We start from the raw sequence: 15,983 nt of genomic DNA on the forward strand, positions 1-15,983 counted from the left end.
AACAAATTAGAAGTTTACTACAATTGATAACTCAATGATTATAACTGGTTTAGGTATCTTTATAATTTTGAGTAAAGGTCATCTTACGTGACCTCATGTAGCAGTCTTTATATAGCAAAGTTTTCATACCGAGTTTAAGTTACATATATTGATTCTTGACTATTTTTACATTGGGTTTTTAAGCAAACTCAGGTTACTAGAGTTAACACATTTTAGTGACAATTTTTTTTTTTTGGTACATTTACAATATCAGATTGATGCCAAATTTGTTGTGGATTAATTTCCACAAGATAGCTTACAGGACATTTTTGGGGGCCCTCCAAAAATGTCCTGTATAGAGAATTTGTATTTTAACTTAGGAGATGATGAATTGTCACATTGAATATTTAGAGTTTTACCTTAAACACTCAGTTACTTAAATGAATTGATTTTACCTCTTCTCGTAAAAATGTAACTTCGAAGTTACGATTTAACTGTCAAGTTAATGTTTACCAAACTTGAAACACGCATACTAAATATATAGTTTATAACACACAGGAGGAGAAAAACTTGTAAATAAGATATATCATTTCAAATGTGAATTTAGAACTACTGTCATAGTTGAACCATCTTTACTCACACAGTTTAAGACTAAACATTTCATATTGATATCAAGACTTAAAAAAGAAATCAAAAGGGGGAATGAACAATTTTTGGACTGTTTCTGGACGTCTCCAGAAACCATGGCTGCGTCCAGCCGTTTGATATAAAGTCAGTTAACTTTCAGAGTACTCTGAGCACAATGGGTCATACAAAAATTTTGGTCACTCAACTCACTCAATTTTTTTTTTTTTCACTCACTCACTCACAAAACACAACTGGCCAGTCATAGCATAAGACATTCATTCGGGGGGGGGGGAGAGTTCTGTGAATCAGATTTTTTTTTTTTTTGATTCTGCCATGCTGTATTATGGATCCTGGGGTGCATCCTGTAGCCAGTCCTCTTGCAGCCAGTCTTCTTGCAGTGTTTCTTGTTCTTCAGGGATATCAGCACCATCATGTGGGTATTGCCGGACATGGCGGGCAGGAACCCAAACAGGCTTGGAGTAATTTTGTGGAAAAATACATGCGAAACCCCTCCCCATAGTCAACAGGGGGTCAGGTCCTTTCCAAATTTTATCAAGTGGGTCTTTCCATTTGACTTTAATAGCTGGGAGGGTGGGTGGTGTTTGCCAATGAAGAATTATAGGAGGTTGGTCGGAGTTTTTGTAAATATTAAAGAGATTTAATGTAGTTAAGGCTTTTGCCAGCTGGATATTAGGGGGGTACATTTCCCCTTTTTCTTTATTTAATTGAGCCTTAAGAGTTTGATGGGCCCTCTCAACAATGCCTTGTCCCTGTGGATTATACGGAATGCCTGTAGTATGAGTAATGTTCCAGAGGGAACAAAAATCTTTAAATTGTTTGCTGGTAAAAGCAGGTCCATTATCCGTTTTAAGTTGAAGAGGTAAGCCCATTACAGCAAAACAGGAGAGCATATGGCTTATAAGCTTTTTTGAGTTTTCTCCAGTCTGAGCTGTAGCCCACATAAACTTAGAGAAGGTATCAATTGAGACGAACACATATTTTTGTTTGCCAAAGTTAGGTATGTGGGTAACATCAATTTGCCAAAGAGCGTTGGCTTTTAAACCTCGAGGATTAACCCACAGAGTCTGAATAGCAGGTGTTTTGATTAGACCTGCACAGGAGGAACATGTAGCAAGAATACGTTTTAACTGTGGCAGAGGAATATCAGGAAATCGAGCTCGAAGACCTTTAAGATTAACATGGGTTAGGGAATGAAAGTCAGCAGGATTAGAGACAGAGGCTAGGAGAATTCCTGTGGAGGCAAGGCGGTCAGCTGCAGCATTCCCTTCGGACAGGGGACCAGGAAGAGGGCTGTGGGAACGTAGGTGCTGAACATACAGTGGATGGGTTCGAGAACAGAGCATAGAGGCAATTTGAATTAAAAGAGGAGAAAGTGGGTTGTCATCAATTCTTACATAAGATCGAGCAAGCCATGGAAGTAAGTTAACAGTATACACACTGTCAGAAAAAAGGTTGAAGGATTCTGGTACAGCTTTTAATGCAAGGAAAACAGCATAAAGTTCTTTGTACTGAGGGGAATTATCAGGAAGTTCAGTAAAGAGAGGTTTGGGGTATTGCTGATCTGGATAATATATAAGGGCAGCAGCTCCCTTTTTTCCACCATCAGTGAACACTGTAGGAGCAGAGGGGATGGGATCTCGAGAGAAAAGTTTAGGTACTAGTAGAGGCAACAGAGGTAAAGAAGCTATCAAATTATTAGAGGGAAAATGATTATCTAATTGTCCTGGAAAACCCATTAAACTTATGGCAAAACGAGAATGGTGGCGTATGAGCCATTCTGTATCAGTGAGAGAAAAGGGAAGAATGATTGAATCTGGTTCCCTTCCTAAGACCTGAACCGATCTGTTTCTTCCTTGGCGAACCATAAATGCTAAGGCATCAATCTCGGTAAGGAGTCTTGGAGCTCCGCCTACTGGCGTATGAAGCCATTTGAGAACGCCATGTTTCTGCCACAATGCCCCCACTACCGTGGGGGTGGAGTTAAAGATTAGAAGATTTACTGGAGAGGAGGGGGAGAATCGAACGAGGTGCATGTCCTGGAGAGCCTGGTTAACTTTTTCCAGAGCCAAGGATGCTTCGGGGGTTAACATACGCTTTGAGGAGGGCTGTTTGTTTCCTTTTAACAGATCGAACAGTGGTTGCAGGCAGCTCGTAGGCAGATAAAGATACTGCCTAAGCCAATTCAAATTTCCAAGAAAACTTTGTAAAGAAGCAAGAGTGAGATTAGAAGGAAAAGTAACACAAGGTTTTAAAGGACGAATCTGCGTTAGGGAAATCTCTGAGCCTAAGAAAGATATTGGAGGGATTAGCTGTATCTTCTCAGGAGCTACATTAAGTCCACTTCTCTTTAAGGCAGGGATTAGAAAATCACGTAGGGCGGAGAGATCTGTATCTAATTCTCCCCATATTAACACGTCATCCATATAATGAAAAACCTTAAGGCCCTTATGAATATATGGAAAAAGGGCAGATTTAACAACCTCTTGACAAATAGTAGGACTATTAGCCATGCCCTGGGGCAGTACCACCCATTCAAATCTATCGGCAGGGCTGGCATTATTAATAGAAGGAACAGAGAAAGCAAAACGTTTACAATCTTGTGGGTGTAAGGGAATAGAGAAAAAACAATCCTGTATATCAATAGCTATGATTGGAATTCCTGTGGGAATTGCGGAAGCAAGAGGCAAACCCCTTTGGGGGGAGCCCCAAACCTGCATGGTTTTATTAACTGCACGAAGATCTTGGAGGAGGCGCCATTTTCCTGAGCGCTTTTTAATTACAAAGACTGGAGTATTCCATGGGCTCCGAGAATGACGAATGTGTCCCAACGATAACTGCTCTTGGACGAGTTTTTTTTTAAATTTCTAGCTTCTCCCTAGGCAAAGGCCACTGTTCCACCCAGACAGGCTCATTAGAAAGCCAATCTAAGCGGGGAGTTCTGTTACGAACAGTGGCAGTTAGTATTGGGGGTGCTGGTTGGGTCTAGCAGTCTCACAGGAGTGAGTGTGGTGTCCTGCAGAGGTGTCTGAGGATATCACTACATCTAAAGATTCCAGCAAGTCTCTTCCCAATAAATTGGTGCTTATATCAGCTATTAAAGGCTGAAAGCGTCCGGTAGTCCCTTCTGGATCTTCCCACACAAGGGAATCTCGTGTGCGGAATGCCTGAGTCAATCCTCCAACACCATGTAAGCGTGGTCCTGGGAGGAGTTCCCAACTCTGGGGAACCTCTGCTTGTCTTAATATTGTCTTATCTGCTCCCGTGTCAATCAAACACTTAAAAGGAATATTACCAATCTTTACTGTCATAGTTGGGTGACCCCTTTCTAAAACAGGGGTGGTCCATAAAATCTCAGGCTCTGAATTCAAGCTGTTCTCTTGCTCCAGCCGGTTATTTCTATGCTGGAAGTTCCCACATACCACGGGTTCCTCCTTCTGCTCACCCTCTGTTATTGTTACTTGGCGTGGTGGGTATAGCGATGGATTGGGTCCCAAGCTGGGCTTCTGTTTGTGGAAGAAGGGCACAGCACCAAGCGGGCGACCTGCTTCCTTCCCTCTTGGGGGCGGGGCTAAGGGAAGCCCCATACCTAGTTTAAATCCCTGTTTACATTTGGCAGAGGCGTGCCGTTCCTATGGAACCTTGACCAACAATCTCTCCTCCAGTGAAATCCTTTCTGGCATCTGGGACAAGGCATTCGTGGTCTCTGATTCCCTGTCTGGATGCGGGGTTGCCCTGATTGGAGGCGGGGTTGCCCTGACTGGAGGCGGGGTCGCCCTGACTGGAGGCGGGGTCTCGGTCTATTTTCTGGACATTGGTTACGCCAATGCCCTTGGCGACCGCACTGAAAGCAAGCTCCTTTTTGCTTATGTAAGGTAGCTGCATAGGCCTGTAACATAGGTCCTTGAAAAGAGCTTGATCTGAGATCCTGTGTAGCTAGAATCCAAGTATCTGGGTGTTCATTTTTAAGAGTGATACAGGCCTGTCGAAAATGCGGAAGCATTCCATCCCAGACTATGGATCGCAGTAGGAGAAAACGAGCGTCAGGATTATAAATCTTCCTTTCCAAACTCGACTGGACCCTGGCAATGAATTTAGCGAGGGATTCATCAGGTTCTTGTTGCAGGGAGAGAATGGGGGCTGAGGCTGCTCCCATGGGTGGTGTTAATCGCTCCCATGCTTTTAATGCACACAGGCATACTTGATCAAAATACCCCGCTGGAAACTTGGCTTCCGCCTGTTGAATCCCTGTTTCTAATTGGCCTGTTCCAAACAATGCATCAAAATTACCCTCTGGCTGATTTTGAATATTTTTCCGCGATTGTTGTAAACATTCATCGCGAAAGAATGCCTCCCATTGCAGGAAGAGGGGGCCTGGGAGCGTAGCACGAGTCACATCTCTCCAATCTTGAGGGGTATTAAGGTTCTGAAGCAGGCCTTGTAAAATGGACCTGGTCCATGGGGCATGAACACCGTCATCTTTGATAGCCTGGCGTACTTCCTTCAGGTCTGTGGCGGAATATGGATACCAGGCCTGAGGTTTTTGTCTATTGGGGGCAACATTGACCGGAAATGTGTGGACTTCCTCTGATAAGTGTGTAGCGGTAGGAGGAGTCACTGAAGTGGAAGCTTCTGGACAAGTGGCCGAAGAAGTGGTTTTGGAGGCTACAGGAGAATTCGGACATGTGTCTATCAAAACAGGGTGGGGTGAAGAAGCAGCCGTGGAGGCAGCAGGAGGTTCCGGACACGTTTCTGCCAAAATGGGGGTGGCCGAAGAAGTGGCTGTGGAGTCCAAAGGAGAATTCGGACACGTGTCTGCCAAAATAGGGGCCTCAGGGCAAGATGCCAAAATAGGGGCCTCAGGGCAAGATGCAGAGGAATTAGGGTGGGTCAAGATCACGACAGGCCTTTGCTTCTTCTTGTTTTTAAGGTGCTGGTTAAGTTCTATGATTACTTCCTTTATCTCTTGGACCTCAGCCTCTAGTTTCTTAAGCCTTTTGAGAGGTTGCCCTATATATCCCTTAAAAGCTGCTATGATGATCAACAGGATATAAGGTGAAGCCCCGAGAAAAATGTCCCAGATATATAAAAATTGTATACTGGAAAAAGAATGCAGGATTTGGAAAAGATTTTCCATGGTGGAAAGATCTCCGGAAAACAATAAAAAAGAAAAAAAATCACAGTGCCTTAACACAATATTGCAGATACCCAAAAGGTGTGTACTTATCTAAGATGTCTTCTTGTAAATCTGCTGCTTACGGGTCCCTGTTCCGGGCGCCAGATGCCGGGATAGCCTGAGGGTACTTCTTCCCGAGCCGGTGCTCTCTGGGTTGGAGAGAACTCAACTGGAGCTGATCTAGGCTGCTGTGTGGGCGAGGGATCAGGAACGCGTGCTGCACCAACTTCCGCAGGAGATACACTCTGGAACTCTCGGAGCCGGAAAGCAATTTCCAAGTGTCTTTAATCAGAAGAGCAGCTGTTTTTATACTCTCCAAGTAGGGTGGAAACAGGATGTGATATAGAGAGGGTGGAGAGAAAAGTGACTGGTGAAAATCAGAGTGTGACAAGGAGGGGGCGGAACAGGCGAGAATCCTATAACTGAACCACCAATGCCCTGGAGTGCTTTATGTAAAAGTGATTTATGTAAATAGACCAAACCTTTGGATCAGTAAATCCCTATATAGGCATAAGAAGCCAGGGGGAGATGGCAACTACCCAACAGGACAGTATCCAGTCCAGAACATCCTAGCCAACCTTCTGTTTGGGTAGATCCTCCACAGATGATCTGTGCGCTCAATGTACTCAGCTCTCCTCTTTCCCGCACTGGAAGCATCAGGCCACTGCACTTCCGGGATTAGCTGAAAGGTCTGGAGTATGAGTCACAAGTGTTAGTTTTGTGCATATAAAATCGTTACTCATAAAGGAAGAGAAAATGTTTTGTTCTGGCAACTCACTTTTCTGAGGGACACAGTCATCTCTAAACGGGTCTCAGTACCGTTCCATCTATCCCTCTTCTCATTCTTCCTTCTGACCACTCGTTCTCTCTTCCATACATCCATTCTTCCATCTGTTCAGCTATTCACCCATTCTCCCTAACCACACACTGGTCAATGTTTCCGTTTTTTTTTTTTCTTCCTTACTGTCTTTCTTCCATTCTTTCTTTCAACTGTCTATTCTATCCATCTTTTCATTTTTCAACCCATCCTTCTGTCCAACTTATCCTTCAAACTAGTACCTGTCTTTCCCATTCTTCTCCTCCTCCTCATTCTTTTCCTCAGTTTTCATGCTGCTAGCTATCCCAACAGTCTTCTATCTTTTCTTTGGTTTATCTAATGTTTATTTATATAAACTACTGAATATAAGATTACCTTTTGAGATACTCTGAGATGGAAGCCAAGACATAAAAACCTTTTATCTTCAGAAGTTCACACTTAAATCTCCCATTCGACAAGATAAACAGACAGAAATAAACATTAAGTAGAATGTGGTAAGGACTGCTAGAATAATTAGTGTCTTAGAAAGACAAACCCTTAGGGCTGGGGGGTGGTGCACCTGGCTGAGCACACATGCCACAATGCACAAGAACCCAGGTTCAAGTCCCTGGTGAAGCAAGGCTTCAGGTGTATCTCTGTCTCTCTCCTTCTATAGTCTCCTTCCCTCTCAATTTCTCTCTGTCTCTATCCAATAAATAAAGATAATTAAAAATTAAAAAAAAACCTTAAGCCAACTCCCACTCAGAGGATGAAGTGACTGGAAAGATTCCATCTGAGACGTGGCATTTGACTCAGGGTTTAAAATGATGAGAAGCTGGATTGGGAGACAGCCTACATGGGAAGTTGTAAGTCTTGCCTTGCACGTGGCCTGAGTTGGAACCCTGTCCGCACACCAGCAGCAGTTCCAGGGCTATGATGCCTCTCCCTCTCTGTGTATCTCTAACTGGAAATATATATATGTGTATGTGTATATCTTTTTAAAATTTTGTAAATATTTATTTATTCCCTTTTGTTGCCCTTGTTGTTTTATTATTATTGTAGTTATTATTGTTGTTGTTATTGATGTTGTTGTTGTTGGATAGGACAGAGAGAAGTGGAGAAAGGAGGGGAAGACAGAGGGGGAGAGAAAGACAGACACCTGCAGACCTGCTTCACTGCCCGTGAAGCGACTCCCCTGCAGGTGAGGAGCCGGGTGATCGAACTGGGATCCTTGCACCAGTCCTTGCGCTTTGTGCCACATGCGCTTAACCCACTGCGCTACCGCCGGACTCCCTATGTATATCTTTTTAAGTTAACATTGGAGTGGTAAAACTCTGCATGTGTAGAGGACCTGACACTGCCAGTCCCCTTCCAAACAGTGAATAGAATCAGTGAGGATTTAGCAGAGGTCAAAGTATGAGCTTGTGCAAAGACACAGACACAGGAATATTTAGAAGACCATTTGATTGTGATAGACTCTGTGGCCGAAATAGGACTGAGACAGTATGTTGTGGTTGTACAGCCTGAGGAGTGCGGGACTCATCCTAAGGATGATAAAGCACAGGCAGGTTAGGAGGAAGAAAGAACTAAGCTCATAATCAGATTTCCAGCGGGGAGAGGATGTTATGGGTACCATACTGTAGCCTCGAGACCAGCTGGAAGCCTCGTGGCTAGAACAGTGGGAGTGAATCTAGGCTCTGGAAGGAGGATGCTGATGAGAGATCTGAAGCATAAGGCACCCTTGGGGGGGGGCAGCAAAAGGCTGAATAGAGGCCAACATGAGCCCCCCGCCCCCAGCCAAGCATCTGGGTGCCACCTGCTGGCATCTGGAGCCTAGGATGAATGAAGGAGGGAGGGTGTCTTTCCATTCTGGTTCTTTCCTGGTAGGCTAAGCTACCTCTTCTAAAGGGCAGGTGTGTGTGTGTGTGTGTGTGTGTGTGTGTGTGTGTGTGTGTGTGTGTGTGTGTGTGTGTGTGTGTGTCTCCCTTTCTGAACCCCCAGTGCTCACCACCAGGTAGCTGCTAGGAAAAGCTAAGCCTGGATTCAGCCCACCAGCCATGGAGGGGGTCGTTGGAATCACCACTGAATAGAGTGGTCTGCAGCAAGCTCAGAGCTGTTCATATGGCTGGGCGGGGCGGGGCAGGGCGGGGCGGGGCAGGGCAGGACAGGGCGGGGCAGGGCTGGGCTGGGCGGGGAGGGGCGGGGCTGGGCAGGGGAGTGGTGCACTTGTTTGAGCACACCTGTTACCATGCACAACCACCCAGGCTAAAGCTCCAGTCCCCAGCTTTAGGGAGAAGCTTCACTAGTGGTGAAACAGTACTGTAGGAGTCTTTCTTTCTCTCTTTCTTTCCCCACTCCCCTCAACTTCTTACTGTCCTATCAATATATAAGAAAAATAAAACAAAATAAATGTTTTTAAAGAACTATTCATATGACATCTCCCTGATGCATTCAGTGTTCCTGGAAAGTGTGACCATTTTCTTGGTCAGTTCATGTCCTCTGAATCCTTGGCCCAACACTTTCAAAAGAGTGAAAAAAATCACAGACCACCAGGAACTCACAACCCTGGCATCACACCTCAGCTGCCTGTCAGTCAGATCTCCTGCACCCACACCGGCCTTTTTCACTGAAGAAATGCAGAGGGAGCCAGGTTAAGTGCACATACTACCAAACACAAGGACTCACACAAGGATCCAGGTTCAAGCCCCCAGCTCCCCACCTGCAGAGGGAACACTTCACAAGCAGTGCAGCAGGTCTGCAGGTGTTTTTTTTCTCTCCCCTTCTCTATCACCCCCTCCTCTCTCAATTTCTTTCTGTCCTAGCCACTAAAATAGAAAAAATAGCCTCCAGGAGCTGTGGATTCATAGTGCAGGCACCAAGCCCTAACAATAACCCTTGGAGAGAAAGAAAGGAAGAAAGAAAGAAAGAAAGAAAGAAAGAAAGAAAGAAAGAAAGAAAGAGGGAAGGAGAGGAAAGAAATGCAGGCTCTAAGGACTTTCAAATTCTCTGAGTCTGACTCTCTCATTTTGCGAAGGATGGGTGTACAGCCTGAACCAGCACGGCACCCACCCCGGGTCATACAAAGTCCAGGTTCCTGGGGGAACTAGGCCCCATCCAGAACAGAACTCTCTCTACCCCACGTTTTGAGTAAATACATTCAACATTCGCTTCGCATGTCTCCAAACTAGACTTTCAGCATAACCTCCGTCTCTCCAAGTCTTTGAAAGCCTAAGTCGCCAGACTGTTAGGACCTGGCTGGAACCTGCTGAGAACAGGAAGGTCGCGGGGTTGATTTGATGCACTGACCACACATGTACCTACTGGGAGACTGAGTTTTTCTTATTTCTCAGGTTTTCTGATAAGTGAAGAAAGGAATCTTTGCCTGGGTATGGATGCACTGGGTTGAGAGTACATGGTACCGTGCACAAGGACCCGGGTTCAAGGCCCCAGTCCCTTCTTGCAGGGGGAGGAAGCTTCATGAGTGGTGAAGCAGAGCTGCAGATGTCTCTCTCTCTCACTCTGCTTCTCTATTCCCCCTTCCTCTCTCAACTCCTCTGTCTTATTAAATTAAATAAATAAATATAAAAATGAACTAATTTTCTTAATTAAAAAATTATTAGGGGCTGGGTGGTGGCGCACATGCTACAATACGCAAGAATCCAGGTTCGAGTCCCTGGTCCCCACCTGCAGGAGGAAAGCTTCACAGGTGGTGAAGCAGTGCTTCAGAAGTCTCTCTGTCTCTCTATCTAAACCTTCCTTCTAGATTTCTGGCTGTCTCTGTCCAATAAATAAATAAAGAGAATAAAAAAGTTTAAAAAAGTATTAGTTCGGGGTTAGGCTGTAGTGCAGTGTGAAAAGCATACATGGCATGAAGTACAAGGACCGGCTCAAGGATTCCAGTTCGAGCCTCCGGCTCCCCACCTGCAGAAGGGTCGCTTCACAAGCAGTGAAGCAGGTCTGCAGGTGTCTATCTTTCCCTCCCCCTCTCTGTTTCCTGTCCTCTCTTGAATTCTCTCTGTCCTATCCAATAACAATGGCATCAATGGCAACAATAACAATGATAACAACAAGGGCAACAAAAGGGGGAAATGGCCTCCAGGAGCAGTGGATTCGTGGTGCAGGCACTGAGCCCCAGCGATAACCCTGGAGGCAAAAAAAAACTACTAGTGACCTAATAATGATTAACATGATTATAAGATCACAGGGGTGCAATTCCACATAATTCCCACAACCAGAGTTCCATATCCCTCCTCTCCATTGGAATCTTCTCTATTCTTACCCTTCTGGAAGTATGGACCGAAGATCTTTATGAGGAACAGAAGGTGGGACTTCTGGCTTCTGTAATTACTTCTCTGCTGAACATGGGCATTGGCAGGTAGATCCACACCCCCAGCCTGTTTCTATCTTTCCCTTGTGGGGTAGGGCTCTGGAAAGGTGAGGTTCCGGGACACATTAGTGACGTCATCTGCCCAGGGAAGTTAGGATGGAATTATGATAGCGTCTGCAACTTGGTGACTGAAAGGCAATAAGATACAAAGCAGGACAAATTGTCTAGTAAACAGGAATCCAAAAGTAGGAATAAAGCAGACAAAACTTGGGATCTTCCTGTGGGAAGAAACTGGGAAGTCTATTTCAGGTGTGATGAACCGTATATTTAAAAAGGAATATTTAACACCAGGATTGGATGGGACTCTCTGGAACTCTCCTTGGAGTTCAGAGTATGGCTTAGACAGAGGAAAGAATGGGAGTGGTCCCAGTTTCTGCCCCTCAGGACCCCTGGAGTGATGTGTTTGCTCTCTGCTTCAGATCTCACTGACAAGCCTCATAGCGAATATCCTGGAGTATTCTGAGATGGCACCTATCAAAGCCCTCCGGACCCTTCGTGCCCTGAGACCACTACGGGCTCTGTCTCGATTTGAAGGCATGCGGGTAAGAGGTCCCTCTGCATTGCCTGGGACTGCAGCACTCAGGCCCCTCCCGGGCTTCTCCTGCTTCTTCAACTCCTTGTCCCTTCTCACCTCAGGCCTCACTTTGACCAGCAGCCCTGTCCTCTTAGACAGTGACTCTGCCGAACCAGCCCTTCTTGCCTTACTCCACTAGCCTTGTTTCTTGTCTCTGCCCAAATCTCTCATTTATTACTATTTTTACTTTATTATTTTTGTGATCAATTTTATTTATTATGGGTAGAGACAGAGAGAAACTGAGAAGGAAAGGGGATATAGAGAGAGGGAAAGAGACAGAGAGATGCCTGCAGCCTTACTTCACCACTCATGAAGCTTTCCCCCTGCAGGTGGGGACCAGGGGTTGAACTCAGGTCCTTGTGCACTATAATGTGTGTGCTTAACTCTGTGAGCCACCCACTGGCCCCTTCCATTTTATTATTTATTTTGGATAGAAAAAGAGAAATTGAGAGGGAGATAGATAGAGAGAGAAAAAAAAAAAAAACCTTGGAGCAGCTGGAGACAGGGGCCTTGAACAAGGGTCCTTGCACATTGTAACATGCACACTCACCCAGGCCCCCCAAATCTCCAGACATCCCTGGTCCTTCATCCTTCTAGGACAAGTGAGTCTTACTTCTAGCGCTCCATTTAAATGTAGCCGCAGCAGCATTTCAGCACCTCAGTCTAGCTGAGTGACCGCATCATCTTTCCAACCTAAAGCAGTCATCAGGAGCCAGGGGCTAGCTCACCCAGTAAGAGGGCACACTTTACCACGCTCAAGTGCCCAGGTTCAAGAGCCCTAGAATCTTGTGGGAGCTTCGTGCATGGCACTGAGGTGAGATCCATGAACAATGAAATGGTGTCCCTCCTCTCTCTCTCTCTCCCTCCCCCTCTCCTTCCCTCCTCTCTTCCTCTTCCCACCCCCAACTGTCTCTCTGTCTGAAACTAAAAAGAATTCATGAGGAGTGGTGGAATAGCACAGTCACAAGTCCTGTTCTACAAAGAATAAAAAGGTCTTTGCTGCTATGAATTTTTCCTTTTCACCCAGCTTGCTCTCTAAGCTCCCACATAGTCCTTACTCTGCATTCACTGTATTCCTCGGGATATTAAGCTCAAAGCCTGGATCGTGTTTCAGAGGAGAGTGAGCACTCCTCGTTTCTTAATTTCTTTCTTCCTTTTCTTCATGATTATGAAAGTCTCTTGCATAGAATGTCCTGTTCTCGGAGCTGGGCAGTAGCGCAGTGGGTTAAGCACACATAGTGCAAAGTACAAGGACCGGCGTAAGGATCCCAGTTAGAGCCCCCGGCTCCCCACCTGCAGGAGAGTCACTTCACAGGCGGTGAAGCAGGTCTGCAGGTGTCTGTCTTTCTCTCTTTCTTTCTTTCTGTCTTCCCCTCCTCTCTCCATTTCTCTCTGTCCTATCCAACAACAACAACATCTATGACAACAAAAACAACCACAACAAGCACAACAATAAGGGCAACAAAATAGGAAAAATGGCCTCTGGGAGCAGTGGATTAGTAGTGCAGGCACCAAGCCCCAGCAGTAACCCTGGGGGCAAAAAAAAATGTCCTGTTCTCCACCACTGGCTCAAAGAAGACATTGTATCGGGGCCGGGTGTTAAGCACACATGCAGGGAGAAAGCTTCACAAGTGGTGAAGCAGGGCTACAGGTGTCTCTCTGTCTCTCTCCCTCTCTGTCTCCCCCTTCCCTCTCAATTTTTGACTGGCTCTATCCAATAAATAAATAAAGACTAAAAAAAAATTATAAAGAAGACATCATATAAAAACAAACACCCCCTCCCGACTTCTAGCATTAACTCACACTTTTTCAAGTACTGTAGTTGAAATGAACTTGTGAGACGATTGTACTATGCTATTACAATTGAAATAGCTTGACATTTGTTTTTTCTTTTATCTCTAGGCTGCTGATTTACCAGCAAACAAGCTTGTGGCTATGGATCTAAGTTTCCACTGATACTTGACCAAAGCACATATTAAGCTATTTTATGTAACATGTTTGAGGAAAATAAAGGATGGTTCTAGACATTCATGTGCAACACACACACACACACACACACACACACACATCACACACCTAGATGTGTTTTGCTGTCACATACATACTTGTAAGCTTGTGTGTCTTGTCTCTCCTGGAGAGTTTAGGTAGGCCAACCAAAGTCATCTTCAGTGGCCCAGGCCCACATATTTTAGGTGTGAATTATTACAGCAATTCACCCACTTTCCCTATTGCTCCCAAAGGCCATTGCTAGTGAAGCAGCTCGAGTGAGTGTAGAGAGAAGGACCCAGAAGAAGGAGAGTCAGGGCATGGGGTGGGGGGTTCCATCTTCTCATCTCTCCGCCAGGTGGTCGTGGACGCCCTGGTGGGCGCCATCCCGTCCATCATGAACGTCCTCCTCGTCTGCCTCATCTTCTGGCTCATCTTCAGCATCATGGGCGTCAACCTCTTTGCAGGGAAGTTCTGGAGGTGTGTCACCACCATCAGTGGTGATGTCTCTCTTCTGAACTCTTCCACGGTGAACAACATGTCCGAGTGTAAAGAGTACAACTACACCGGCAACTTCTTCTGGGTCAACGTGAAGGTCAACTTTGATAATGTCGCCATGGGTTACCTTGCACTTCTGCAGGTGGTAAGTCTTGAGCTTAGCCATGCCTCTTCCTTTAGCTACTGGAGAAAATGGGAAGGTCTGGGGTCAACCAGGAGTAATGCTTCGTAGCAGCCAATGTTGTCTTCTAGCCTGAGAGATGACACCTGGAGCCTGAAGTGTCCTACCAATGCGTGTGATCATAGTGGTGCAGTGAGGCTAGTTTGGGTTAATAGAATAAATGGAGCGGTGTGGCTTGCGGACTTAGGACATGTGACCTGTACAGAACAGATCTGATGTTGTCACATGTTCAGTCTTCTCCTGCACATCAGATCCTAGAGGGCACTAGATGGTGCTCCAGGCAGCACCACTGATGACGACAGTCAAACACCCGCACCTATTCCTTCACCCCTCGCTTACATCTGCTTGTCATTCAGTCTTCCATCCATTCAGATGGCTACACAGTTGCTTATACGTTTGTCATGCAGTTAGTTACATGTTCCACCTTTCCACTAACTGTTCACATAGTCACTCAGTAAGCAGGGCCAGTGAAATAGCTCACTGGGACAGTGTGCTGCTTTGCCATGCGAGAGACTGGGCTAGAACCTGGAACCCACCAGATTAAAGGAGGCTTCAGTGCTGTAGTCTCTTCCATGATATCTCTGCCTCTCTGTCTCTATTTTTAAAAAAAAAAAACTCAATAAATGATCCCTGAGCATCTTTCTTGTGTCAGATGCTATGCCCTGTCAGATCAGGTATCCAGGGCCAGTGCTCTATGAGAAAAACAGATAAATAAGTGAGTCAAAAGTATCCACTGGGCTATAAGTTAACCAGCTCATCCTGTAGGGTAAAGTACCATCTGTGTGACCCAGGTTTGAACCCCAATACCACATAGGAATGCCGTAGCACCAGAGGAAGCCTGCTGCTGTGAACTATCTCTGTGTGTCCCTCCCTCCCTCTCTCCTCTCCCTTTCTCCTTTTATCTTTCTCTCCCTCTCCTCCTTTCTCCCTCTTTCTGAAATACAAAGGGTGAAAAAGTCAGCCCAGCAGTGATGAAGTTATGCATGTATGAGGCCCTGGTCTCACACACACACACACACACACACACACACACACAGAGAGAGAGAGAGAGAGGTGGGGGAGTACAGTATACATGGAAGCACAGACATTGATTGTCTTTTGTTGCTTGTTTCCAGGCAACATTTAAGGGCTGGATGGACATCATGTATGCCGCCGTCGATTCCCGAGATGTGAGTCTCCGTCCCAGGGCCTGCTGCCTCCTCTGTACTCCTCCACGTCAGCCTGTTTGAAGTGGGATGCGGGGACAGAGGTGGTCAGGCTTGTAGCAGAGACCTCCTAGCAGCCTGTCACAGGCTTTCCCTGCAGCAAGGCCCAAGCAACATGCTACTGGACTGACATTTTTGTTTTCTTTTGTTTGGGTTTGGCTTGGTTTTTGCCACCAGCGTTATCTCTGGGGTTTGCTGCCTGCATGATGAATTCACTGCTCTTAGCAGCCATTTCCTCCTACCTTGTTTGTTTGTTTGTTTGTTTTGAGTTTTGTTTATGTATTTATTTTTATAAAGACAGAGAAACTGAGAAGGGAGCAGGAAAGAGAGGGTGAGAAACAGAGAGAGATCTACAGCACTGTTTAACCACTTGTGAAGCTTCCTCTCTGCAGGCAGGGACCTGGAATTTGAACCCAAGTCCTTGCACATGCTAACATGTGTGCTCAGCCAGGAGCCCCAGCCCCTCACCACCACCGTTACTGGACATTTAAACTGACCTCATGGGCTGCCCAGCTTTATCAAGCTCCTGCTCTGGTGACCATTGTGTGGAGGGTCA

At 45.8% G+C, this 15,983-nt stretch overlaps 1 protein-coding gene across 2 annotated transcripts in view; it reads left to right on the forward strand.

The window, feature by feature from the left end:
* SCN10A (sodium voltage-gated channel alpha subunit 10) overlaps nucleotides 1-15,983 on the forward strand; it is a 111,443-nt gene that overhangs the window by 77,557 nt on the left and 17,903 nt on the right. For both annotated transcript variants that reach the window (XM_007517675.2, XM_060180420.1), the window contains 3 exons: nucleotides 11,403-11,525; nucleotides 13,902-14,186; nucleotides 15,338-15,391. In XM_007517675.2, the coding sequence (XP_007517737.1) occupies nucleotides 11,403-11,525; nucleotides 13,902-14,186; nucleotides 15,338-15,391 (462 nt within the window). The remainder of the gene's footprint in view (nucleotides 1-11,402; nucleotides 11,526-13,901; nucleotides 14,187-15,337; nucleotides 15,392-15,983) is intronic.

This window comes from Erinaceus europaeus, chromosome 21 (genome assembly GCF_950295315.1).
Source record: "Erinaceus europaeus chromosome 21, mEriEur2.1, whole genome shotgun sequence".
NCBI lineage: Eukaryota > Metazoa > Chordata > Mammalia > Eulipotyphla > Erinaceidae > Erinaceus > Erinaceus europaeus.